Source organism: Capricornis sumatraensis, chromosome 1, assembly GCF_032405125.1.
Source record: "Capricornis sumatraensis isolate serow.1 chromosome 1, serow.2, whole genome shotgun sequence".
Lineage (NCBI taxonomy): Eukaryota > Metazoa > Chordata > Mammalia > Artiodactyla > Bovidae > Capricornis > Capricornis sumatraensis.
The window spans coordinates 125980563-126007246 of record NC_091069.1 but is presented as its reverse complement, the minus strand read 5'-3'; the positions used below and the strand labels follow the sequence as shown (position 1 = coordinate 126007246).

Below are 26684 nucleotides of genomic sequence, written 5' to 3'. Positions count from 1 at the left end.
TTCTGTAGTTAGAAATATCCCTCCCCAACCTGAAGGCTTTAATTAAAAAAAAAAAAAATCAGATTTGGTCTAGGTTGCCAGTGAGGTTCTGATTGCCAGATCTAGTATATACAAGTCAGTGTCCTTTATTTACATAACAGATTCTGAGTTCTGTATCTAAGGTGCTGCTCAGTGTGAGGGATAAAAGATACTTTCCCAACACTACATGAGTTCATTTCCTAGTAGGAATGACGGGTTTTGGAAGACAACAGTAAGTTTTCATACTGGATACTGTTTATTGAAGGGATGATACCTAAGAGCTTTACATGCATTATTGTATTTAATCTCTATGTGGAAGTAAGCATTCTTACTGCTAATGCTCACTTTATAGTAGAAAACATCAGTACTTAAAAGACTAGAAACTTGCCCTGCCTAAGCATTTGGTAGGGCTTCCTAGATGGTGCAGTGCTGAAGAATCCGCCTGCCGACGCAGGAGACCTGGGTTTGATCCCTGGGTCAGGAAGATGTCCTGGAGTAGGAAATGGCAACCTGCTCTAGTATTCTTGCCTGGAACATCCCATGAACAGAGGAGTCTGGTGGGCTACAGTCCATGGAGTCACAAAGAGATGGACACAGCTGAGTGCAGTTTGAATTTTAGCACAGCTCGGACTCCAGAGCCCACGCTACTTGTAGGCAGAACTGCTTGCACAGTTTAGCCTGCTCATATTTCAGAAATGGCTGCACTTGCTGTGAGGTAAGCCCAGACAGCTGTCAATACTGGCATTAAGTTGTGCAGGGAGGGGAGGGGATGGGTGTTGGGGGAAGGCTTCTTGTTGGTTGGTTGCTTGATTGATGGTCTAAACTTCGGACATATTTAGATCTGAAAGAGATAATTCAGTTTAACACCCTTAAGTTATGTTTGAGCCCCAGAGAAACAACATGTCCAAAGTGATAGAGGTTTTTTGTGTGACAAACTTGACAACAGATCCTAGTCTGGTATATCTCTTGTTTTAAAAACGGGGCAGCCCATACGCCTGAACTTTGTGCTACCTAAAATGCTGTCTTGTTGGAAATTTAGTATAGGAGGGGAATAGCGAAAATTCCAAACCTTCTTCCACCACAGTGACTGGAAGGGGGTCTAATAATGCACTCACTGTTTTATTTTGTGGTGATTTTTTTTTAAAAAGGAAATCTCTTAATGTCCAGGGCTGTTGGCTCATGGACTTGTACTTGCAGGGTGAGTGTGGCTTGGGAGCCAGTCTGCCTCGATTTGTATCTTGCTCACTTAGTAGCTTAGGTACCTCTTACCGTCTCTGTTTCGTCACTGTAAAATTGAGATAATAGTAGTAACGCCCTCAGAGTTGTTATGAGACTTGAAGGAGTTAATGTGTATAAAATATTTTGAGAAGTGCCTGGCACATAATCTAACACCCATGGTGGCTCAGACAGTAAAGAATGTGCCAGCAGTGCAGGAGACCTGGGTTCAGTCCCTGGGTCAGGAAGGTCCCCTGGAGAGGGGAATGGCTACACACTCCAGTATTCTTGCCTGGAAAATTCCACAGACAAAGGAGTTTGGTGGGCTACAGTCCATGGGATTGCTAAGAGTGAGAAACGACTGAGCAACTCACCCTGGCACTTAATAGGTACTCAGTCACTGCTCATTACTATTTATGGTTAAGGTGATGATTTCCCTATTTCCATCTCAGTTTATTTTCTGGGCGCTTGCTTTTTGATTACTCGCTGGGGTTGGGGAGCTGAGAGTTGATTTTTAAAAAACAGCATAGGAAAGCAAATAAGTATACCTAATGTTGTTTCTCATTGTTATTAACTTATCTGACTCTGTTTTATTTTCTTAGCTCAATGGTACATATTAACACACTGTACTGAGTAACACATGGGAATTAACTATAATTCCAAGGACAGAGGAGCCTGGTGGACTAAAGTCCATGGGATCACAGAGAGTTGGACACGACTGAATGACTAACACTCACACACTAGGCAGCAAAGAGGGTGATTTCTACCTTCCAGTGTTTTTTTTTTTTTTTTTTCTCTTCCTGAACAATGTTTGTTTAAAGGCCTAGTTGGAGTAGTTAACTACCCTTAACATATAGTAAGTTTTTCTTTTTCTTTCCTAAAAACAAACGCTTAGTATTTAGGTGATTTTTAACATTGCTAATCCCAAAGCAGCTCCCTGGTGAGAAGGAAATTGGCAGATTAGATTTAGGGTCAAGGATAGGGTCTAAATAGCTTCGCAGTTGCATTTTTGCAATATTTAAGACAGGATTTAAAGCGTCCCAGTGAGTTGCTTGCTAACCCAGACATCTGATTTGTAGTATTTGTTAATCAGACATACACAACAAAATTATACTTGTCCCAATCAACTTCTTAAACATACCACTTCCTGATTTTCCCAGTTTATTTTTTAACATTGCCCTAATGAATCGTTTTTCAGTGTTTCTGTGTTTTTATATGTAAGGTTCCTGAACTCCATACTCTGAACTAAGCAATACAACTGAATGTGTTCTCTATTTAACATAGTAACCTTTATGACATTCTTTAATATTTCTCACAAAAGTCAATATCAAATAAATTCTTTATAAAAATTGACACTAAGATCATCATAACATATCCCTTTTCAAGCAACCAAAGAATTATGCCAGACCTTTGGAAAATGAAGTTAAATTACTCTTATTTTTATTCCTAGTTTCTCTTTTCTGTTAGTATCTTTGGAATGACTCCAGATATTTTGAGAAAACATACATAAGTATATAACATTTTTCTCATTTTTGCTTCATGTTGTTCTGGAGGGAGTTGCAAGATAGACAAGCAACTTTTTCTTCATCCTTAGTTGTGATTTTAGTGAAGTGAAAGTCACTCAGTCGTGTCTGACTCTTTGTGACCCCGTGGACTATACAGTCCATGAAATTCTCTAAGCCAGAATACTGGAGTGGGTAGCCTTTCCCTTCTCTAGGGGATCTTCCCAACCCAATGATGGAACCCAGATCTCCCACATTGCAGGTGGACTCTTTACTGGCTGAGCCACAAGGGTTGTGATTTTAGAATATTCACAAACTAAAGTTTTAATGTCATACTTCTTTCATGTTAACATAAATTTGCAGGCTTCCCAAGTGGCGTGAGTGGTAAAGAACCCACCTGTCAATGCGGGAGATGCAAGAGATCCCTGGATGGGGGCGATCCCCTGCAGGAGAACATGGCAGCCCACGCCAGTATTCTTAGCTGGAGAATACTGTGGACAGAGGAGCCTGGCAGGCTACAGTCCGTGGGGTCGCAGAGTCAGACACGACTGAAGTGACTTACACGCAACATAACTATACAGTTGAATCCATATTAATTTCTTATCGCATCTGCTAGTATTTCTTGTGATGTGAATATTAAAACAATAGGCATCGGTCTTTGCTCCTGTTAGCATACAGCCAGGCTTGCTCAGCTCCCTCTGAGCTCCATGCATCCCCAGTGGCTTCGCTCTTCCTTTCCTCTGCTAGATACACAGTCTGCCTGTGGCCCTCCTTCCCAGGACTTTCCCACAAGGTATCATGATCTTTTCTCTCATCAGCATTCCTCTTGCAAACAGCTCCTTCACCTTCACTCTGCCGGGAGCTCCTGCTCTGCGCTTAAACTAAGCAGTTTCTTCTGAGGCAGGTCCAGGGTGTGTCGAATAAGGCTTGGAACATGCCCTCCAGAGATGAAACCCTGGGACCCTGTTAAGCAACTAAAAGTGTGTGCTTAAAGGGTGTGCGTGCGTGCTCAGTCATGTCCGAGCCTGCCAGGCCCCTCTGTCTGTGGGATTTCCCAGGCAAGAATACTGAAATGGGGAGTCACTTCCTCCTCCAAGCGATCTTCCCGACCCAGGGGTGGAATCTGTGCCTCGCAAGTCTCCTGGATTGGCAGATGGATTCTTTATACCCCTGAGGCTTCGAAGAAGCCCTCCGTTAACTGTGGGAACTTGGTTTGTACCTGCAGTAGAGAAGCAGGTTGTGTAATTGCGAGCAGGAAGCAATTAGCACTGCCTGTGGGGATGGGGGGGGGGGCGGGGGGAGGAGGCCACAGGTGAGAGGCGTGGAATGGCTGCCAGGTGCTTCCAGTGGGAGAAAGTGGGCCTTGCAGACAAGGGGAATGTGTGCAAACACAGATGCTCCACAGAGTGTATGCACTTAATTCTGTCTTCCCCCTTCCGTGCTTCCTCCGGTGTCTTTGATTTCCTTTGATGATTGGCCCTTGACCAGAATGCCTTCACTGTTGTGATTCCATCTTTGATAGAAAAAGACCTTAACTTATTTTCACCGACTTTTAGCTGCACCTTGTTAATTTTTCTTCACTACTTTGAAATGGAATGTCTTTCATTCGGGTAGATTCTGTTTCCTTCCCCTTACACAAAGGAGCTACATACTTGTGTCGTAGCTTTTCTTTTCCTTATTTTTAACCCAAGCACTAGAAATTTTGCTCCGCTAAAGGATATCAGTGATAATCAAGAAGCTTTGGCTTCTAAGTCAAATGTGAACTATTCACCTAGGGTGTAGGGTAGGAAGTTACCAAGTCCAAGTTTGCTCTGCTCACCGCATAACAGGCCAATGAATCCAAGACAGGAGGAGTTGAGGCAAAGAAGAGACTTCATTCAGGGAGCTGGCTGACAGAGGATGGCAGGCTAGCTCCTCAAAATATCCATTTTATCAGGGTGTGGATACCAGGTTCTTTTATAGATCAGAGATGGGGAGAGGTGAGGAAGCAAAGTAAAAATGCCATTAATCTTGGAAACACCTCCTAGAATAGTAAGCCTCAGGCAGGGCATGTGTTAATTTCTTCCTTCCTGCCATGCGCAGGTGGACAAGGTTCTGAACAAAGGCTCTCTAGTTTAACAGGCAGTTAGAGGGGCGGGAGTCTTAGGGGCCGGCCCTTCTGTATGATTAATAACAAAAGCAAGTAAAGAAACAGTTCCAACATGGAGTCAGAATTGGCTTCTTCTCTGCAAAAGAGCACTTCCTGAGTGTCACTAGTGGAAAAGAACCCACTTCCAGTGCAGGAGTCATAAGAGACTCGGGTTTGATCCCTGGGTCTGGAAGATCCCCTGGAGGAGGGCATGGCAACCCACTGTAGTATTCTTGCCTGGACAGAAGAGCCCGGGAGGCTATGGTCCTTCTGGTCGCACAGGGTCGGACACAACTGACTGAAGCGCCTTAGCATGCAGGCACTGCAGCAGAAGGACGCACAGTAAAGAAGCTGCTGCTGCTGCCAAGTCGCTTCAGCTGTGTCCGACTCTGTGCAACCCCTTAGACCGCAGCCCACTAGGCCCTGCCATCCCTGGGATTCTCCAGGCAAGAACACCAGAGTGGGGACAGTAAAGAAGCAGCCTCAGTAAAACAGGGTACGTGCTCGTGATGGAGGCCTTATCCAGTCAGTCAGTCAGTCAACCGATAAGCCCTCCACCACGAGCACGTACCCTGTTTTACTGAGGGTGCTGCTTTACTGTGTGTCTTCTGAGGCAGTGCGTGCATGCCAAGGAGCTTTGGCCATGTATGACTCTACATTGGGTTGTCAGTTGCTGGACTGCTGTTTTTGGATTCAGTCTCTTGTTGTTTAGTTGCTCAGTCATGTTTGACTTTGGGATCACCAGGATCACAAGGTCCTTCTCTGTCCCTGGAATTCTCCAGGCAAGAAGACTGTAGGTTGCCATCCCCTTTTCCAGGGAATCTTCCCAACCCAGGGGTCGAACCCGTGTCACCTGCATCGCAGGCAGATTCTTTATCACTGAGTCACCAGGGAACCCCTTAATGGGGCACAAAGAATGCTTTCTGGGGAAGGGTCTGGCCTGAGACCAGACTAACATGATTGCCCTAAAAGGTGGGCTTGAGCAGGGAAGGCAGTGTTGTAAAGTGTGTGGGTGCTCAGAGTGGGGGTACTAAGCAGCTAAAGGTGGGGAGGTGCCTGGTCATAAAGGGTGCTGAGGAGAATAAAGGCATCTGAGCTAGCGTGGACCCACCAGAGGTTTTCAGACCAGGCAGTGATTCAGTTTAAAAAGCAATGTGTAGTGAACACTCGGGGTGAAGCATGGAGATGGTTAGAATGAAGTAAAGTGGGTGCAGGGAAGACCTCAGGCTTAGCCTATGGGAGAGATAATAGAGGCCTGAACGTGTTACGAAATCCGAGCTCAGCCTGCTCACTGCACGGCAGGAATTCGGAATTTGGAGATTAGAAAAAGCAAGCAGAAAACCGGGAGATGTTATTTCAGTCACTGCCAAAAAGGGACATGACTCAGCCAGTTTATTTACGTAATCTAGTACTGAGCTCTTACTAACAAGACTCTGCAAACACTTAGGGTTGATCATGTGCTATGTATTTCATCACATTCTGAATACAAGGTTGAGTAAAATTGTTAAGAAGGTTTGTTACATGATTTAGTTTAGAGATCATGTTTGAACTTGAAAGTAGTTTACGAGTTAAACTATCCCTCATGTGCTGCATAAATAGAATTGGGCAGTATTAAGAATATCCAGAGACGCAACATGAGACCAAGTGTCTGCCTTTGTCTTCTACGGTTTTTGACTGATGCATGCATCAATATTAGAAAACTATGCCTCCATGCCGAGAGGCCCCTACAGAGTTGCTAGGAAACCCAATAACTGTTTTGTACCATCCTGAGATTTTAATTCCTTTCTAGTGCAACACAATGAAGAGTAGTTGAATGTTTTAAACATTTTTGGAAAACAAAGTACTGCAAGTCTTTAAAAGTCTGTTTAAAATTTCTTATAGCAGTATACATATTAAGGAAATCTCATTATAAAATTCACCTTTCTTAAAATCTCTGTTGTGAAAAATAACTGCTAACAATTTGTCTATCCAGATCACTTTTATACACATGTAACTGTTTTCTAAGATACTCTTTGAAAGAGAAGTAATTTTATGTATCAAACAGGAAAGAATGGATGATACTATCATGAAAACAAAGTTACATTTCATTCTAACGATGGTAGTGTCAGTGCTGAAAACATGAATTAGGAGAATTGGAACTTTTACTCAGTTTAGATGTCTCAGTGATGCCTCTTGACTTTTCAATTTGATTTTTATAAAATAAAAACTTGAAGCACAGAGTAACTAGGAGATTTTAAGTATTTTTTCTATAGCAAATTTCATTCTTGCCTCCATATTTTTGAGCTGTCTTGATTCATTTGAAATGGAATTCTCTATCTTAGATCATTTGTATAATATTCATTTTCAGACCAATTAGATGCAGGCAACAGTTATAGTAGCTGTAGATAGGAGATCTTAAAATAGCAGGACCTTCTGACAAATTAATGCTCTTTTTCAACATTCCTAAAATTGATCAAACTTGCAATCCAGTCACCAGTTATTTTCTGGTGTGCAAGGAACCCAGCAAGAGATAAAAGCCACAATTTCCACAAACCCTGATGGAGCTAATGAATCAGGGTATACATTTTAAAAATTTTCTTAAAAATGCAAGGTGATATGGGAAGATAAGTTCACTGATGTCTGGAAGATGAGGCAAAAACCATGGAGCCTGAGTCAATTTCACAGTAAAATTTATAAAAGGGAAAATAAAAAAATAGTATACATTGAGTGCTGAACGAGTGATAATACAGATAGCAGAAAGTAAAGTACTGTGAGCATTCCAGGAAGACAGAAAGAAAAATCACTGTAGTCTGAAAAGATAGCAGAATGCCTTAAGTGAATGAAGCAGGACTGGAACTGAGTTATTAGAAGTGATAGAAAGTATTCATTCAGAGAATTGAATATTAATCAGGAGAATTAGTTGTAATTATAAGTATCAAATCATACCATCTAAACTAGAAATATGTACATGAAATGGAGATTGGGGTAGTATGGACTTTGGGGGATGGTAAGTAGTTCATTTGGGCTGAATCAGAGATTTTGGCGGAGAAGGCAATGGCAACCCATTCCAGTCCGTGCCTGGCAAATCCCATGGACAGAGGAGCCTGGTAGGCTACAGTCCATGGGGTCACTAAGAGTCGGACACAACTGAGCGATGTCACTTTCACTTTTCACTTTCACGCTTTGGAGAAGGAAATGGCAACCCACTCCAGTGTTCTTGCCTGGAGAATCCCAGAGACGGGGGAGCCTGATGGGCTGCCGTCTATGGGGTCGTACAGAGTCGGACACGACTGAAGCGACTTAGCAGCAGTAGCAGCAGCAGCAGCAGCAGCAGCAGAGATTTTGGATGGCGTATCATTAATATTTGCTGTTTAACAAACCAACCCAAACTTGAGATGCTGTAAAACAAAAATCGTGTGTTAGTTCACGGTCCTGTCCGGGCTCAGTCCTGGGGCTGCAGGTGGCAGGTGTGGGGCTGGGCCTATGTTCCAGGATGGCCGTGTGTTGGGCACTGGTAGTTGTTGTGCTCACATCTCAGCCCTCTCTTATGTCATGCACATGGTGACGGGTGGCAGGGGTCCTAGTGGGCCAGAGTGGGAGCAGCAACACCTCCCGAAGCCTGGCTGCGGGAGGCCCAGCAGGACTCAGGCCACAGGCTGTTGGCCAGAAGCAAGGCCAGCCTCTCGTTTAGGAGAAGTTGTGCAGAGAGTCTGTGTCCAGTTTTTTTTGTTGTTTTTTTAAAATTATTTTTGGATGTGCTGGATCTCTGTTGCTTCCTGGTGTTTTTCTAGTTGCAGCAAGCAGGGGGCGCTCCTCTCTAGTTGCAGTACGCTGGCCTCTCGCGGTGGTTTCTCCTGTTGCCGAGCACAGGTTCTAGGGCACATGAGCTCAGCAGTTGCGGCTCCAGGGCTCCAGAGCGCAGGCTCAGTAGTTGTGGCACACGGGCTTAGCTGCCCTGCAGCATGCGGGATCTTCCCAGACCAAGGATCAAGCACGTGTCTCCTGCACTGGCAGGCAGATTCTTTACCCCTGAGCCACCAGCGAAACCATGTGTCCAGTTTTAATTTGCTGTTTGATGAGTGCACTTAAATGTGATTAAAGCTTAGGATGCTGCATGAACATAAATGGTCTTGAATGTAACTTGACTTTTTTCTTTCATTCTCAAATCTATTGGCTTCAGCCTTACTAACATTTTATTACAGCTGATAATCCATGTGTATTAAGCCTCTTGTAAGGGCTAATAGGAAGGATCATATAATGGCTGATAATACAATTCTTCATTTTGGTTTGTTCTGTTGGAATGTCTCATTGGAAAACCAGCAATGAAATCATCATTATGGAGAATTTGGACTGGATTTACTTTTAATTTTGCTCTGTGCTTATTTTTACAGTGTGAACAGGGAGAGGGGGGTAAAGGGGAGAGAGGCAAGCCTCATGTATCATCATCTTAGCACTTGGGGCCCCTTCCAGGTCATCTTTCAGCCCTGAAAGTCAGGGTCGGATGATGCAGAGGTCGAAGTAATAGAGCTGCTTAACAGAAACCAGTGTGTGCATTTGAAACTTCAGATCTGCATTCATTACACATTTGACTTTACACATAACAAAATGTTGGGTTATCACAAAGAAAACATACAGTGACAGACTGGTGCTGTGCAAACTTTTATAGTATAAATAGTAAGAAAAAAATTTAAGTTTTGTGTAATAGTTCATTTACAGACTGAATTTACATTTTATGTTTAATTGTTGGCTGTTCAAACTGCAGTCTTACTATAAGGCATAAGTAGTGAACAGACCTATTTTTATGTGTGTAATTAAACTGGATTTTTTTTTCCCTTATAGGTAAGAAAGAGCATCATTATATTCATAGTTTGTTCTATCTTTTATGCATGTAATGGATACTAGTTTTGTTACAGTAAGTTGTTAACCACAAGAAGGAGACTTTTTTTCAATTCTTATGGGATTGTACTGAATTTGAAGTGAAGTGAAGTGAAGTCGCTCAGTCGTGTCCGACTCTTTGCGACCCCATGGACTGTAGCCTATCAGGCTCCTCCGTCCATGGAATTTTCCAGGCAAGAGTGCTGGAGTGGATTGCCATTTCCTTCTCCAGGGGACTTTCCCAACCCAGGAATTGAACCCGGGTCTCCCGCATTGCGGGCAGATGCTTTATCCTGGGAGCCATCAGGGAAGCCCAGTACTGAGTTTAAACCATCTCAAAAAATCAGTCAGCAGAAACTGTGTTGGAATTTTTGTTTGGAGCTCTGGATATCTATTTTTGCTTTTAGAGAGTTTTTGAATATTGCTATTCAGCATTAATTCTCTTAGTAATCTAAGTGGAAGTTTCATAGGCTACAAATTTGAAGATAAGTTATAGAATTTTAAGGTGTCTTCTTAAAATTATGTAATAACTTTGACTTTTTCAGAAGGGAAATAAGCAGAGATAAAGTAAGAAATGTCTTAAAGATAATATTGAGGTCAACATTTTGGTATGTTTAAAACTATATAAATTGACAGTATTTCTTCTCCTTTTGAATTGTCATCAAAATTTATTGCTTAGAAATATTTTTAAGATTTCAGTAAAAGTCACAAAATCAAATTTAATAAAAATTTGGAATTATAGAAGCCTGGACACAAAATGTGTCAGAATTCATCAGCATGTGCCCAGTGATAGGAATTCCAAGTGTGCTTCTGACACCATGGCAAGCATGAATTAATGTGGCCTTGAATTAGACTGATGTAACTGACCTTTCAGAGGCTCTAGCCAGGTTCAGTTTTAAACATCTGCCTGGATAATAAAAATCCTGTTAGGTTCTTCCAACTCATGTGAGAATGCTGTTATTCCAAATAATATTGGGAGGCTTCCAGTACTCTGAAACGAAATTATATTGAATAGGATGTGTATTAGTACTTCTATCTCTACAGAGGCACACACGCACAAACTGGGACCACTGAGTTGGAGTTTCATTACTCTGGTCCCCAGTGAAGTCCTGTTTCCCCCACACCCTGTGGTCCCTCTGAACAGTCGAGGTGTCCTGAGGGTGCTGCCAGCCTGGGAGCAGATGCTCAGTCCATTTGTGTTTCATTTTCTAGATTTCACCAGAGGTTTGAGTATCACTACTCCTGAACAGATGATTGAAAAGGCCAAAGGGGAAACTGCTTATTTGCCATGCAAATTTACCCTCAGTCCGGAAGACCAGGGCCCGCTGGACATCGAGTGGCTGCTGTCACCAGCCGATAATCAGAAGGTGGATCAAGTGGTAAGTGCTGCTCACTCGGCAGATGTCGGGGGAACCTGTGTTTGGTGTCTGTCACTGTGTTGATACTATAGGTGGTGGGACATGGGGAGCTGTGAAGGAAGCCTGAGACTTCCTTGGCTTGCAGTGTAGGGGAGAAAGGCAGATGCTTGGAAAGTAAGCACCCTGATGTAATGGAGTGAAATGGATAAGTGACCTCAGATTTCAGAGGAAGGAGAGGACTAGACTTCTTACAGAGGACTGCAAGGAAGAAGGGGAGCTTGAGCATGTTCTGAAAATCTGGCCTTGGAAATATGTGTGGCCCAGGGGCATGGGAGGTGTGTACAGAGCAGGCTTGTTAGTCTGCAGGGAAGTGTGTGACATGTCAGGGGCACCGGGGTAAACTGGATGTTGTGAAAGGTTAGATAGAATTGAATTTCCAAGTTTCACACAAGGATTCCATCACCAGTATAAGGGTCAAATCTAACAGAGTTGTGAAGGTACATATTATTACAGTCTATTTCCCATATTTTTGCAAGTTAAATATCCTGTATGTTGAATACCTTAAAAAACAAAATAGCAGTTGGCCCTCCAGATCTGTGAGTTCTGCGTTGGTGGATTAAACCAATCATGGATTGAAAACATTCAGGAAAAAAAAAATTCCAGAATGTTCCAAACAGCAAAGCTTGAACTTCCCACATGCCAGCAGTAATTTACATAGCACTTACACTGTATTAAGTATTCTAGATAAAGGTAATCTGGATAAAGTATATGGGATAATGGATAAGTGACCTCAGATTTCAGAGGAAGGAGAAGGTCACCAGACTTCTTACAGAGGGCTACAAGGAAGAAGGGGAGCTTGAGAATGTTCTGAAAATCTGGCCTTGGAAGTGTGTGTGGCCCGGGGCCGTGGGAAGCGTGTAAGGAGCAGGCATAATATTCCGCAGGGATATGCGTGACATGTTGGGGATGCCATCTTAGGCCATCTAGATAAAGATACGGGAGGATGCATATGCTTTACCATCTTATAAGTACGTCAGACTTCCCTGGTGGCTCAGTGGTAAAGAATCCACTTGCTAATAATGCAGGAGACACAGGTTCAATTCCTGGTTCAGGAAGATCCCCTGGAGAAATGGCAACACCTGCTCCAGTATTCTTGCCTGGGAAATCCCATGGACAGAGGAGCCTGGTGGGCGACAGTCCTTGGGGTCGCAGAAGGGTTGAATATGATACTTTAGCGACTAAACAGCAACATATGTATGCCATCTTATTTGAGGGAGCTGAGTATCTGTGGATTTTGGCATCTGAGGAAGGGAAGGGGAAAAGGAAGGAGGTCCTAGAACTCCCTCCAACCCCATGGTTACTGAGGGATGACTGTATTGTTACAGAATTTTTTCTAGTTACACTTTAACAGGGACCTAATGTAGAAAACCCCGTTGTTCTGTGACCCATAATCAGAGGCATTTTTATAAAGGTGATAAGGAGTTAAAAAAATAATTAAGGCACGCTTGGCCAGTGAAGGCAGGATACAAGTGGAGGGGTTTATCAGCTGTTCTCTTCTATGCTACTCTGTAAGACAAGCTCACGACTTCCTGGTAGTCACCAGTTTCCATTAACCCTGTGGGGCTCGATTTCAGCCCCATCTGCAAATACATGTATCACACTTTGCCTTTTAATGGTAACATAATATTTCACTTCATTTTGAATGCTTCATATTAGCTTTGTCTGACATACTTAAATGTCAACGTTAACAAATACTATTAAACCAGGAAGAGAAAAAGAAGTTCAGCTGTTTGGAGTAATGTACCAAATTCAGACTCAAATTGAAGAAAGTTACGGAAAACCACTAGACCATTCAGGTATGACCTAAATCAAATCCCTTATGATTATACAGTGGAAGTGAGAAATAGATTTAAGGGCCTAGATCTGATAGATAGAGTGCCTGATGAACTGTGGAATGAGGTTCGTGACATTGTACAGGAGACAGGGATCAAGACCATCCCCATGGAAAAGAAAAGCAAAATGGCTGTCTGGGGAGGTCTTACAAATAGCTGTGAAAAGAAGAGAGGCGAAAAGCAGAGGAGAAAAGATATAAGCATCTGAATGCAAAGTTCCAAAGAATAGCAAGAAGAGATAAGAAAGCCTTTTCAGTGATCAGTGCAAAGAAATAGATGAAAAGAACAGAATGGGAAAGACTAGAGATCTCTTCAAGAAAATTAGAGATACCAAGGGAACACTTCATGCAAAGATGGGCTCAATAAAGGACAGGAATGGTCTGGACCTAACAGAAGCAGAAGATATTAAGAAGAGGTGGCAAGAATACACAGAAAAACTGTACAAAAAAGATCTTCACAACCCAGATAATCATGATGATGTGAGCACTAATCTAGAGGCAGACATCTTGGAATGTGAAGTCAAGTGGACCTTAGAAAGCATCACTACGAACAAAGCTAGTGGAGGTGATGGAATTCCAGTTGAGCTGTTTCAAATCCTGAAAGATAATGCTGTGAAAGTGCTACACTCAATATCCCAGCAAATTTGGAAAACTCAGCAGTGGCCACAGAACTGGAAAAGGTCAGTTTTCATTCTAATTCCAAAGAAAGGCAATGCTAAAGAATGTTCAAACTACCACACAATTGCACTCATCTCACATGCTAGTAAAGTAATGCTCAAAATTCTCCAAGGCAGGCTTCAGCAATACGTGAACTGTGAACTCCCTGATGTTCAAGCTGGTTTTAGAAAAGGCAGAGGAACCAGAGATCAAATTGCCCACATCTGCTGGATCATGGAAAAATCAAGAGAGTTCCAGAAAAACATCTATTTCTGCTTTATTGACTATGCCAAAGCCTTTGACTTTGTGGATCACAATAAACTGGAAAATTCTGAAAGAGATAGGAATACCAGACCACTTGACCTGCCTCTTGAGAAATCTGTATGCAGGTCAGGAAGCAACAGTTAGAACTGGACATGGAACAACAGACTGGTTCCAAATAGGAAAAGGAGTACGTCAAGGCTGTATATTGTCACCCTGCTTATTTAACTTCTATGCAAAGTACATCATGAGAAACACTGGACTGGAAGAAACACAAGCTGGAATCAAGATTGCCGGGAGAAATATCAATAACTTCAGATATGCAGATGAAACCATCCTTATGGCAGAAAGTGAAGAGGAGCTAAAAAGCCTCTTGATGAAAGTGAAAAAGGAAAGCGAAAAAGTTGGCTTAAAGCTCAACATTCAGAAAATGAAGATCATGGCATCCGGTCACATCACTTCATGGGAAATAGATGGGGAAACAGTAGAAACAGTGTCAGACTTTATTTTTAGGGGCTCCAAAATCACTGCAGATGGTGACTGCAGCCATGAAATTAAAAGACACTTACTCCTTGGAAGAAAAGTTATGACCAACCTAGATAGTATATTCAAAAGCAGAGACATTACTTTGCCAACAAATGTCTGTCTAGTCAAGGCTCTGTTTTTTCCTGTGGTCACGTATGGATGTGAGAGTTGGACTGTGAAGAAGGCTGAGTGCCAAAGAATTGATGGTTTTGAACTGTGGTGTTGGAGAAGACTCTTGAGAGTCCCTTGGACTGCAAGGAGATCAAACCAGTCCATTCTGAAGGAGTTCAGCCCTAGGATTTCTTTGGAAGGACTGATGCTGAAGCTGAAGCTCCAGTACTTTGGCCACCTGATGCGAAGAGTTGACTCATTGGAAAAGACTTTGATGCTGGGAGGGATTGGGGGCAGGAGGAGAAGGGGACGACCGAGGATGAGATGGCTGGATGGCATCACGGACTCGATGGATGTGAGTCTGAGTGAACTCCGGGAGATGGTGATGGACAGGGAGGCCTGGCGTGCTGTGATTCATGGCGTCGCAAAGAGTCAGACACGACTGAGCGACTGAACTGAACTGTACTATATACATATTTGGAAGGGAAATTTTTACTTGTGGTTCATCTTAAAGAAAGGGATTATCCAGACAGCAGTTAGTGGCTGAATCAGTGCAGTTAGGTAATTAACTGTTTTTGGCAAATACAAGTAGTGTGCCCATGTTGTTTTTGTGAAGGAAAAAATTAAGGTGCTTTCCTGAGTTGTAAATGGCTGGGGCCACTCCCTCCAAGGATATATCTCTACCCTGATTCTGATATGAGAACTTCCTTCTCTCCCTGAAGGAAAAGAAATTGAGCCCAACTCCTCCTGTCTACTCAGCCCAGATACCCTGTCCCCGTCCCATCTTGCTCTTTATCCCTCCCCTCTTCCCATGACAGTGCCAACACCCTGAACTCAGGCTTCTGCCTGAGCCCCTGCACACCCCTCATTCCTTTGCCAGTGAAGTGCCCACCTCCTTTAGAATCCACGACTCTGGTTCCATGGTTGAGATGCGAGAATGGAGAGCACAGATCCTGGCTTAAGGCTCAGGGGTGAACCCCTGTGACAAGGTGCCTCTTGAGATCAAAAAGGCCAGTGTGTCCTGGAGCCTTGTGTTTCCATTCAGGGAAGGAGAATCCAAGGACTTCTGTGCTAAGTGGGAGGCCCAAGCCTCACAGTCCACAGGACCTGAGAGACAGATGTGATAGTGGGTGCTGGGCTGAAGTGTCCATTTCTGGGTTAAGACACCTAGCCTCTAACCTAAAGCACAGTAAATAAGGCCAAAAGAAAGAAGAGTTAGGGAGAGATTGATGCATAGGAGGATGTGTGCATAGAATTACAACTGCATTATAATGCTTGCCAAATCCTTCTTGTAATATTTTTAAGCTAGCAGGCAGTGTGATGGGGGCCTGAGCTGGAGAAATTTCCCTCCTCATTCCCTGCGTGATCTCTTTAATCAGCAGTTATGATATACTCATTCCCTTACCGTGTGCTGGGCTTTATATGCTTTATAAACCCTGGACAGGATTTTATATACTTTAATTATATATACTTACTTAAGTTTTAAAACAACACCCCAGAATGAAGATCATTATACATTCGAGGAGGAGGAAAAGGAGGCCCAGGAATTTGAAGGAACATGCCCAGGGTCACGTAGCTGGCAACAGACACAGCAGGGGTTTTGAGCCCAGATCTTTCCTGACTACTCCTCCCACCCCCCGTGGGAGGTGTTGACCCGTCTGGATTATCTTATGCAGTATCATGTGCTGCCTCCCATGTTTCATAAGCCTCTGTTTCCTCATATGTCAACTAAGAACAGGTACACTTGCTTCTCAGGGTTGTGATAAGAATTTTCTGAAAATACTGTATGGTTTAGTGTTTTCTGAGTCTACAAGTCATACAAATATGTTCATGTAGGCAGCCTGCAATGCCAGACCGGATGGATGTGGTTTCCATCGCAGCTGTATTGAGAGAGTTGGTCTGTGACAGCCACTGCCTTCCGCACGGTTAAAACGTTAAATGTGGATCGTGCCTCCATCCCCATTGGGCTGTAAAGAGGAGTCAAAATTGCCTGGTACATGTTACTACTGTTTGTAAAATTGTTTTCATGAGAACATGACCACGTTAGTTTACAAAATTACTGACCGTGAAGACACATTTGTCAGGCCCTCCTTGAAAGGCTGGGCTTCCACGTGGCTCAGTGGTAAAGACTCCGCCTGCCAATGCAGGAGACTCCAGTCCGATCCCTGGATCAGGAAGATCCCCTGGAGAAGGAAATGGCAATCCGCTCCAATATTCTTGACTGAGAAATCCCACGGACAGAGGATGCTGGCAGGCTGTGGTTCATGGGTTCACAAAGAGTCAGACACGACTTAGGGACTGACAACTAGGGCCTCCTAGAAAGGCGTGTGTGTATGTGTAAAAATGAGGGGTTCAAAGTATCATGAGTTGAACTTCCTGGCTTTTCACAACAAGAGAGTCTGTGGGTTAATGCAGAGGAAGATACATTTAAGGAGTTCTCAGTACTGCTGTTGACAGGTGGATGTGGGCGGAGATGGAGCAAATAAAGTGATGGCTTGTGTTTACAGAGCAAGTCAGCTGTGGACCCTTCAACTGCTTTTATTTACTTAGCAAGCTGATATTGAGTGCTTCCTCAGTGCTGACTCTTAATATGTAAGCAAAAGATCTTTAGTGAATTAGGAGTGGGGGCAACATGGTAGAGGAGGTGATGAAAGAAAACCCAAGTCTGTGCTCTGGAGAAATTCCTACACGTAGTGCCGATTCCGATCTTACCAGATGAATGGTCTGCAGGATGTATGCTGTAGTTTTCTGGTTATTGTTTAAGTTTGGTACTATTGCTCTTTGGCCCTTGGGTCTCAGATGGCCAGAATGAAGGACTTCAGGAGTGAATACAATGTATGAAGTATTTAAATTAATTTTCAGTTCAGTTCAGTCGCTCAGTTGTGAAGGGTCTTTGCTTTTAGTCTCTGAAAATTAATTGGAAGGTCCTGTTAACCAGGCTGGGCAGACACATCTTAACAGGTTTATGATTTTATCTGTTGTAGCCTGGAACCTTCAAGTGCCCCTAGCTTAGTATACTGTTAAGATAAAAAAAAAATGTCTTTGTTGTTGTTACTGTTCTTAAGTTCCACAGGTAAACTATCATAAGCCCTCTTTGGGGAGCAGTGGTCGTGGTTGATAACCTGATTGTATACAGTTGATTGGCATACTTCCTTCTCTGAGGCAGCTGAAAAACAGAGTGCATAAGAATTCACAAATCCACGCTCTTGTGGGTCTCACCGAGTGGCTCGCGTAGAGGACTGTATTACTTAATCACGTCGGGTCTTGGTTTCCCCATCTGTAATGACCGCGTGTTACCATACTTAAGGATCATATTGGCCTCTTTCTGTTTTCTTGAGAGCTCGTTTGGAGATTCTAGTAGGAGAGCACAGCTACTCGTTAAACCCTTGACTGAAGACCGACCCTCCTCTATCGGGGATGGTCTTCATCTCCCACCGTGTGTGCAGCTTCGGGAGGGGCGCTCCTGGAGGGGTGAGGGAGGGAGGGGCTAATCTAGCCAGCCAGATCAGCCGAATCAGCCCCGGTGATCAGTGGGCTGACAGATGTTGCAAACAGATCGCCCTCACATCCTCCTTCTGTTTTCTTAACCTGTGGTTTGAATAGTTGTAGATTCCTCAGAATATTGTGTTCTTTTTTTGTTTTTTTTGGATCCTTACAGTACTGTGGTGTATCTAGAACTCCTTTAACAAGACAGGGAGTTCACTTGGTTGCTTGTTTTCTCACTGTCTTATTTTGGCTTTCTATCAGATTATTTTATATTCCGGAGACAAAATTTATGATGACTACTATCAAGATCTGAAAGGACGAGTACATTTTACAAGTAATGATCTCAAATCTGGTGACGCTTCAATAAATGTGACAAATTTACAGTTGTCCGATATTGGCACATATCAGTGCAAAGTGAAAAAAGCTCCTGGTGTTGGAAATAAGAAGATTCAGCTGACAGTTCTTGGTAAGTTACTTATTAACAGGGTAAGGGATGACAGTACTGTAGTAGCAGCATTTACGTGAGACAAAACTTAGAATTCTAGAGTAGTAAGCTTAAATATTTGACATACTGTCCTCAAATAGCCTAAAACATAAAGCTGGCAGTTTTTTTTAAAATAGAAAACATAAGTGAACAGCTTCTTCGTGAAGTTCATGAAAGCATTTGATAGTAAATGAAGGAGGTCTGTGATATGGGAGATGAACCATAAGGCAGGGGTAGGGGATCCAGACTTTGCCTTGTCCTCAGGTTTGCCCTGGGAATTAAATAGAACATTTCCTGGGCCTCAGCCTACATTTTTGAAACATAAAAATAATAATCATTAAATCTCTATGCAGTCTCATTCAGCTCAAAATTGTGACGTGTGCTTTAAGCTTTATCAAACCGCATGTCCCAAGGAATAAATGAGATTTCTATGACGACTAATTGGAGTATTTAGAGTAGAGCAGATGGAATATGGTAGCTGGAATATTGAATTGGGGTAAGGCTATTAGACCTCGGACAGTCCTTTAACTTCTCTGAGCATCATGATCTTTTCATCCTTAAAAGTAAGGAGGCTAGACAGATGGCCGCTAGGATGTAGCTCTCCAGGACAGTTAAGAAGGAGAATAAGTATAAACTGCTTTGTGAACATCATAGACTGAAAAGTTTATTATCCTTCTGTAGATTCTGTGGTCATGCACAAGCACCCTTAAGCCCTGCAAACTGAGAAACTCTGAAAGGTATTGCTCAGAAATATATTTCTAAAATCTTGCTGTGGTAGCTTTGCCCAAAAGTACAATGAGCTGCCATGTATAAAATCTCAATAGTCTGGCACTATTATATGACAGAAAATTCTCGTGTGACCTAAGGTGTCAGGTTTGGGGGATACTTGGGGACCCACTTTACAAAGGAAATGCTGACTGCTGAAATTGCCTTCCATATCCCTGGAAATAACTCATCTGCACAAGTCTCCCTCACATCAACTTCTACCTTTTGTTCCTTTTAATTTAGAGAACTGAGCAGGGGTTAAGTGTCAGATTCCAGACTTATTTAGAGCAGGTCAGTTCAGTTCAGTCCAGTCGCTCAGTCATGGCCAACTCTGCGACACCATGAACCACAGCACGCCAGGCCTCCCTGTCCATCACCAACTCCTGGAGTCCACCCAAACTCATGTCCATTGAGTCGGTGATGCCATCCAACCATCTTATCCTCTGTCATCTCCTTCTCCTCCTGCCCTCAGTCTTTCCCAGCATCAGGGTCTTTTCAGATGAGTCAGCTCTTCACATCAGGTGGCCAAAGTATTTGAGTTTCAGCTTCAACATCAGTCCTTCCAATGAATATTCAGGACTGATTTCCTTTAGGATGGACTGGCTTGATCTCCTTGCTGTCCAAGGGACTCTCAAGGCTCTTCTCCAACACCACAGTTCAAAAGCATCAGTTCTTCAGCGCTCAGCTTTCTTTATAGTCCAGCTCTCACATCCATACATGACTACTAGAAAAACCATAGCCTTGACTAGACGGACCTTTGTTGGCAAAGTAATGTCCTGCTTTTGAATATGCTATCTAGGTTGGTCATAACTTTCCTTCCAAGGAGTAAGCGTCTTTTAATTTCATGGCTGCAATCACCATCTGCAGTGATTTTGGAGCCCAGAAAAATAGCCGGTAGAGACTAATTTTTGTGCATCCCAGCAACAACTCCCAGGGTTGTTGTGGTTGATAAGCCAGTCTTCTGGCAACATCATCGAGGGCGTCCTGGTAAGAGGCACTCTATGCTGAGTGGAACTCATTCAGGATATGTCTGTGGTATGAAAGCAAGTGAACCTAAAGAGGAACAGGGAAAGGCAATATGGTAACATTGGAAATTCTAGGCTTTTGTGTCTACATTCAGCAAACGTGGAGTTGCCTTTCTTTTTTATAAATGTGGAAGCTGGTAAAAGTTTAATAACTTGTCTGAACTCTTATCCCAGACTGTGGCATACCTGAAATTATAACCCTGAGTGTATCTTCTTTCTGGCTTCCCTGGTTATTTCAGACAGTAAAGAATCTGCCTGCAGTGCAGGAGACATGGGTTGGATCCCTGGGTTGAGAATATCCTCTGGAGGAGGGAATGGCAACCCACTCCAGTATTCTTGCCTGGAGAGTTCCATGGACAGAGGAGCCTGGTGGGCTACAGTCACTGCTTTCCAGGAAGTGTTGAGTTAGGATATACATGGAATTTTAACTGGTTCCTGATATACCAAGCAGATTATACATGTTTGTCAGAATTATTTACTGTGGAGTCCCTCTTTGATGGGGGCAGGTACACTGGGAGGGATGTGATTGGCACATGTTCCCAAAAGAGATGTGGACAGATACTCTGTGTATCTCTGTGTGTGTGTGTGTGTATGTGTGTGAGAGAGAAAGATCTCATAGGGGCTGTCATAGACTCTGGCCAGGCACACCTGAGGCAGCAGCCATGACTGTCGGGCAGGAGGGATGGCCTTTTACTTTAAACCTCACACCTCTGACATCTTCTTCCTCAGCCTGGATGGGTGGGAAGTGCTGACACTGTAACTCCTTTTGTTAGCTCTATCTGGGATCACCATGGCAAGCAAGCTCTGGTGTCAAACCAAGGGGGGAGGGAGAGACTGAATGGGGGGTGAGGGGAGAGGGGACAGTGATGGCTGAAGGGGGAAGCGGGAATGACCTCTGACCGTGAGGATGACCTCTGACCTGGTGAGACTGCCTCAGAGCCAGAGGAGAATTTCTTCATCTCTCCTCCATGTTTTCAGATGAGTCAGGACCACTGTGGTAGAAAACACTAGAAGTTTCTCTTGAAAGTGAGAGCTGATAGAAACTTAATTTGTTTGCTTTTTTCCTGAAAATACTGCTTAGGCAGTCTTGAGGAAAGATTAAACAGGATGCCTTATAGAGACCGGACTGTCCAGTGGAGCTTTTGATTGCTTCACTCTCAGAGGCTCAGCCTGATACTTCACTTTGATTTGCTTGTCTGAAATCTGTAGATGCCACCATGGTGTCCCCATAGTAATGAAAGCTTGTTCAGGGACTTCCCTGGTGGTCTAGTGATTAGGACGCTGAGCTCCCAATGCAAGGGTCACAGCTTCCATCTCTGGTTGGGGAACTAAGAGCCACGTGGCACAGCCAAAAAGCAATTAAGAAAAAAAGAAAGGTTGTTCAGAGCCCTGGTTGCTGTATAGACATAAACGAGGATGACTGTTAGCTGCCTGGGTGTGAGGGGTGGCGTGTTGCTATCCCATGCTCTGTTGCTGGGGCCGCCCTGCTCTTTCAGATGCGCCAACTGTACATGTGGATGCAACTCAATAAAGAAGCTGGACATGGGTGATGGTGACAAGGGTTAGAATGGTGGCTGCTCACTGCCAGCACCTTCCCTGGGGACTCCAGAAAAACCTGTTACTGGGCCCTTTTGGTGTAAATAAGCTTGGCTATTTTGGTGTATATAGTGTACTCAGACTGCACCCGCACCACAAGAAGGACATGTGCAGGGATTCAGTCAACACTGGGATTTATTTGTTTTTTTTTCAGTTTTTATTCTGAAATAATTTTAGTTTTACAGACAAGTTGCAAAACTAGCAGAAAGTTCATGAGAATGTACCCGTTACCTAATTTTTCCTAAGGATAACATTTTTCAAAATCATAATACAACTACTAAAACTAAGAAATTAGTATTGAAGCTATACTATTAACTATGGGCCTAATTTGAACTTTACAGCTTCCCATTAATGCCCTTTTGTTCCCGGGTCAAGTTGAAGGTCCATGCTGAATTGATGTCCCCTCTAGTCTCCTCAAGTTAATGTCAAGGGGCAGTGTTGTTCTGTCTTATTGTTAACCATGATCACTTGGTCTAAATTTTATCTGATAGATTTCTCCATTATAAAATTACTAATTTTCCCTCTGGGATTGAAAAATACCTCCCCCCACCAAATCCCCAATACCAGCTCTTTGTATATAAAATAAAAGTTAGAAAACTTCAAAAAAAAAAAAAAAACTAGCCCTTTTCATATATAAAAGTTTGAAAACTTCAACAATAATAACAAAAATAGTAGCTCTTTGTATATAAAATAAAAGTTTGAAAACTTAAAAAAAAATCCCAGTGGGGGAGCCACTTTGAGACTTTGCAAATATCCTTTCTCCTCAAACTTTTTGCCTATTGATTTTTACCATCTATGCATGGATTTCACCAGAAGTCAAGGTATTTTGAACCAAGGAAAAATACTATTCCTGGGTGGATGACATGGTGATAAAAGTATATTCTGTCCCAAATAGAGATTTAGAGTATTTTCTGTAGTCTGAGGTAGTGGCCCCTAGCTTGGAGGGATGATGATATAACACACAGATGGAACACAGCATTACTAAATTGGTGGGATGCCAACCAAGTGCAAGTTGAAAGTCATAGATCTTCAGCTGAGAAGGATTATTTATTGGTTTTGTCACTGAACATGGTGACGAATGTTCTGAGGACAATGGCTGGGTATCCTGGAGCCCCAGACCAAAGAAATATTAGATGATAAAAAACTTGATCTTTGTTCCCTTTCTGGTTTTATCTTTCAGTCCAGCAAGGTGTCATAGATTAAGAGTTAGTCTTCCCTATATTAGGATGGGTAAAATTATTATGGTTAGTCGTTGGGATTGCCATGTAAAAGATTTGCACTTTCTCCTCCCTTTGGAAAGCAGGTAGCCACCTCTAGGCAGGGTTTCCCAGGTGTCACTAGTGGTAGAAAGCCCGCCTGCCAACACAGGAGACATCAGAGGCTCGAGTTCAGTCCTTGGGTTGGGAAGATCCCCTGGAGAGGATATGGCAACTCATTCCAGTATTCCTGCCTGGAGAATCCCATGGACAGAGGAGCCTGGTGGACTACAGTCCATGGGGTTGCACAGAGTTGGACATGACTGAAGCAACTTAGCACACCTGCACTCCTAAGCAACACTCAGAACTTGCGTTGGTAAAATCTTGTTCTGTTGTGGATGGAGTGTCTTGAAATCTCAAACTCAGTGGAACCCTGACTTCCTGAGCAGCCACTGTAAATAACTGCCCTTTATTGTATATATTTGGGAGGGGGACATTTTCAGTAGAAAAAAAGTTTAGGGTTAGAATGCTATATTACCAATAGATGCTTGATGTCCAAAGCATTGCTTCAGTATCTCACTTACTGCTCATCTGTGTAATAAAGTATTTATTGGTAGTTTGAAAAAACGGAGAACAAGACTCATTTTGTTGAAGACTGAGGATGAAATCGGAGAAGGCAATGGCACCCCACTCCAGCACTCTTGCCTGGCAAATTGCATGGATGGAGGAGCCTGGTAGGCTGCAGTCCATGGGGTTGCTAAGAGTCGGATACGACTGAGCAACTTCACTTTCACTTTTCACTTTCATGCATTGGAGAAGGAAATGGCAACCCACTCCAGTGTTCTTGCCTGGAGAATCCCAGGGACGGGGGAGCCTGGTGGACGGCCATCTGTGGGGTCTCACAGAGTCGGACACGACTGAAGCGACTTAGCAGCAGCAGCAGCAGGATGAAATAATTGTGCAAAGCTGATTCAAAAGTCCAAATGATGTAGTGTCCAGGGTGACTGATAGATGTGAAAAAGAAACAGACTTGCTTAGGAAAATCAACAACACAGTTAAATGCATCTGTTGATTCTTATTTAAAAAGTGTACATTGCAACAGAATAACAGACAAAGGGGAGAAATCCAGTTAAATTTTAGAGTTATCAAGACATGTGTGAAGTGAGACCATGATCAACACCCTTAGTTAAAGAAGCCCCACTGGGTATGACAGACCCTGTCAGCCAGATTTGGAAAAACAGTTTGACATTTTCTTATAGAGTTAAACATTCACTAACCTGATTTGAAAAAGGAAAACATATACCAGCACTTACAAGCAGCGTTGTTGTTTATAACGGTGCAAAACTGTAAAACCCATTCACATTTATTTTTAGTAGTGAAAAAATAAAAGCCCAACCGGAACTTGAAAGACTCAACAAAGAAAAAGCAGTCCTGCTATCTATCAGACTGGGAGGATGGCTGCAGACAGTCAGGTCGAGGGTCTATGGGAAGGTTGCTCTCCCAAGGGTGTGGAGCGTTGGTAAACTCTGGCCTACGGCTGTCTCCTCACTGTTGCCCCCAGAGACACCTGCACTACTCCTCCTGTCCTGGGGGGCTCAGGTTGCTGGACTGTGCTCGTCTCCAGTTTAATCCCTGCTTCTCCTAATCCTGCTGCAGAAATGGCATCAGATTCAGAACTGGTCTCTGCTCTTGCAGACTCTTGCCTGAACCTTCAGACTCTCTCGCTGCCTTGTCCAGTGGCATGCCACCGCTTCTCACAGTGCCTGCTCACCAGTCCATCTGGTTCCCGTTGACTTCATCCCTGCTCCTGGTCTAACTGGACTTTGGTAGTAACCCCTAGACAAAACCAGTGTTCATCAATATCTGAATGAAAAAGCAAATTTATGTTACAGTCAATGGGATCCAACTCAACAATAAGAAAGAACAGATAACTGATAGGTATACAACGACATGGATCAATTGGATCAATCTCAAAATGAAGAGGAATTAAAGAGCCTCTTGAGGATGAAAGGAGAATGAAAAAGCTAGTTTAAAACTCAACATGCCAAAAAATAAAAAATAAAAAAAGTAAATAAAACTCAACATGCCAAAAAACTAAGGTCATGGCATCCATTCCCATCCCTTCATTTCAAATAGAAAGGGCAAATGGAAGCAGTGGCAGATTTTATTTTCGTGGGCTCCAGAATCACTGGAGACAGTGACTGCAGCCAGGAAATTAAGATACTTGCTCCCTGGAAGGAAAGTTATGACAAACCTAGACAGCATATTCAAAAGTAGAGACATTATTTTGCCAACAAAGGTCCATCTGGTCAAAGCTATAGTTTTTCCAGTAGTCATGTATGGATGTGAGAGTTGGACCATAAAGAAGCCTGAGCACCAAAGAATTGATGCTTTCGAATTGTGGTGCTGGAGAAGACTCTTTGAGAGTCCCTTGGACTGCAAGGGGATCAAACCGGTCAATCCTAAAAGAAGTCAACCCTGACTCCATTGGAAGGACTGATGCTGAAGCTGAAGCTCTTATACTTTGGCCACTGATGGAAAGAGCTGACTCAATGGACAAGACTGATGCTAAGAAAGATTGAGGGCAGGAGGAAAAGGGGGCGACATAGTCTAAGATGGTTAGATAGCATCACCAACTCAATGGACATGAAATTGAGCAAACTCCAGAGATAGTGAACAACAGAGGAACCTGGCGTGCTGCAGTCCATGGGCTCACAAAGATTTGGACATGACTAAGCAACTGAGAAGCAACAACAGAAGCCTTATGACAAATAAAAGAAGCAAAAGTACATACTGCGTATTCCATTTATGTGACTCACAGAGAAGCAGAACCAGCGTATAGCGATTATGCAGTTGAGCAAGAGGGTATGACCTGCCAAGGTGTTAACTAGTACTGAGGTGGCTTCCATGTAATGGAACTGTTAGCAGCCGCTTTAAACAGTACCCCAGAGAGACCTGGAGTATAACCTCAGAACTGCCTTTTTATAACACTGCTCTCTGAGGGGCTCGGATTGCTTTAACCATGGAATGTCATTGGCCTTTGCTGCTCTTATGTGAGTTTCCCTTTTATCAGCTTACCTTATCATAAACCCCCTGATTGTGGGCTAACAGAAGATTTAACAGTGCACACACACTCCAAGGGGACTACATACTCCCGGAAAACTATGCTACATGTCAAGCTCCAAGTGGAATAGGTTTAGGACTGGAGGGGAAGCGTCCTTGGGTCTGAAGCAGCCCAGCCCGCATCATTCTTGCTTCTTTCGGATGTGCCCCAGGGAGGGGCACAGACCCGCATCTGAGCTGCTGCCTGGCCTCTTACGCAATGGCTCCTTGCCTGAGCTCATTCTCGCCTGTTCTAAGCTGGACGCAGCTAAGGAAACTGGCATTGGCAACCCGTTTTAGTCTTTCAGTCTTGTCTATTCCGAACCCAGGACCGCTGCTCTTGATATAGCGGTTTGCAACATGCTGTATTTGTTTAAGTCAACGTTAGAAGACAGCCTTCTGAATGGGAGAAAATAATAGCAAATGAAGCAACTGACAAACAACTAATCTCAAAAATATACAAGCAACTTATGCAGCTCAAGTCCAGAAAAATAAACGACCCAATCAAAA

At 43.3% G+C, this 26684-nt stretch overlaps 1 protein-coding gene across 2 annotated transcripts in view; it reads left to right on the top strand.

Moving 5' to 3' along the window:
* Positions 1-26684, top strand: part of CXADR (CXADR Ig-like cell adhesion molecule) — a 44869-nt gene that overhangs the window by 13723 nt on the left and 4462 nt on the right. The window contains exons 1-3 of one of the 2 annotated variants that reach the window (XM_068970347.1): positions 8891-8921; positions 10930-11096; positions 18268-18472. In XM_068970347.1, the coding sequence (XP_068826448.1) occupies positions 8891-8921; positions 10930-11096; positions 18268-18472 (403 nt within the window). Of the gene's footprint in view, positions 1-8890; positions 8922-10929; positions 11097-18267; positions 18473-26684 lie in introns of those variants that run through there. The other variant, XM_068970338.1, reaches the window with a different exon arrangement.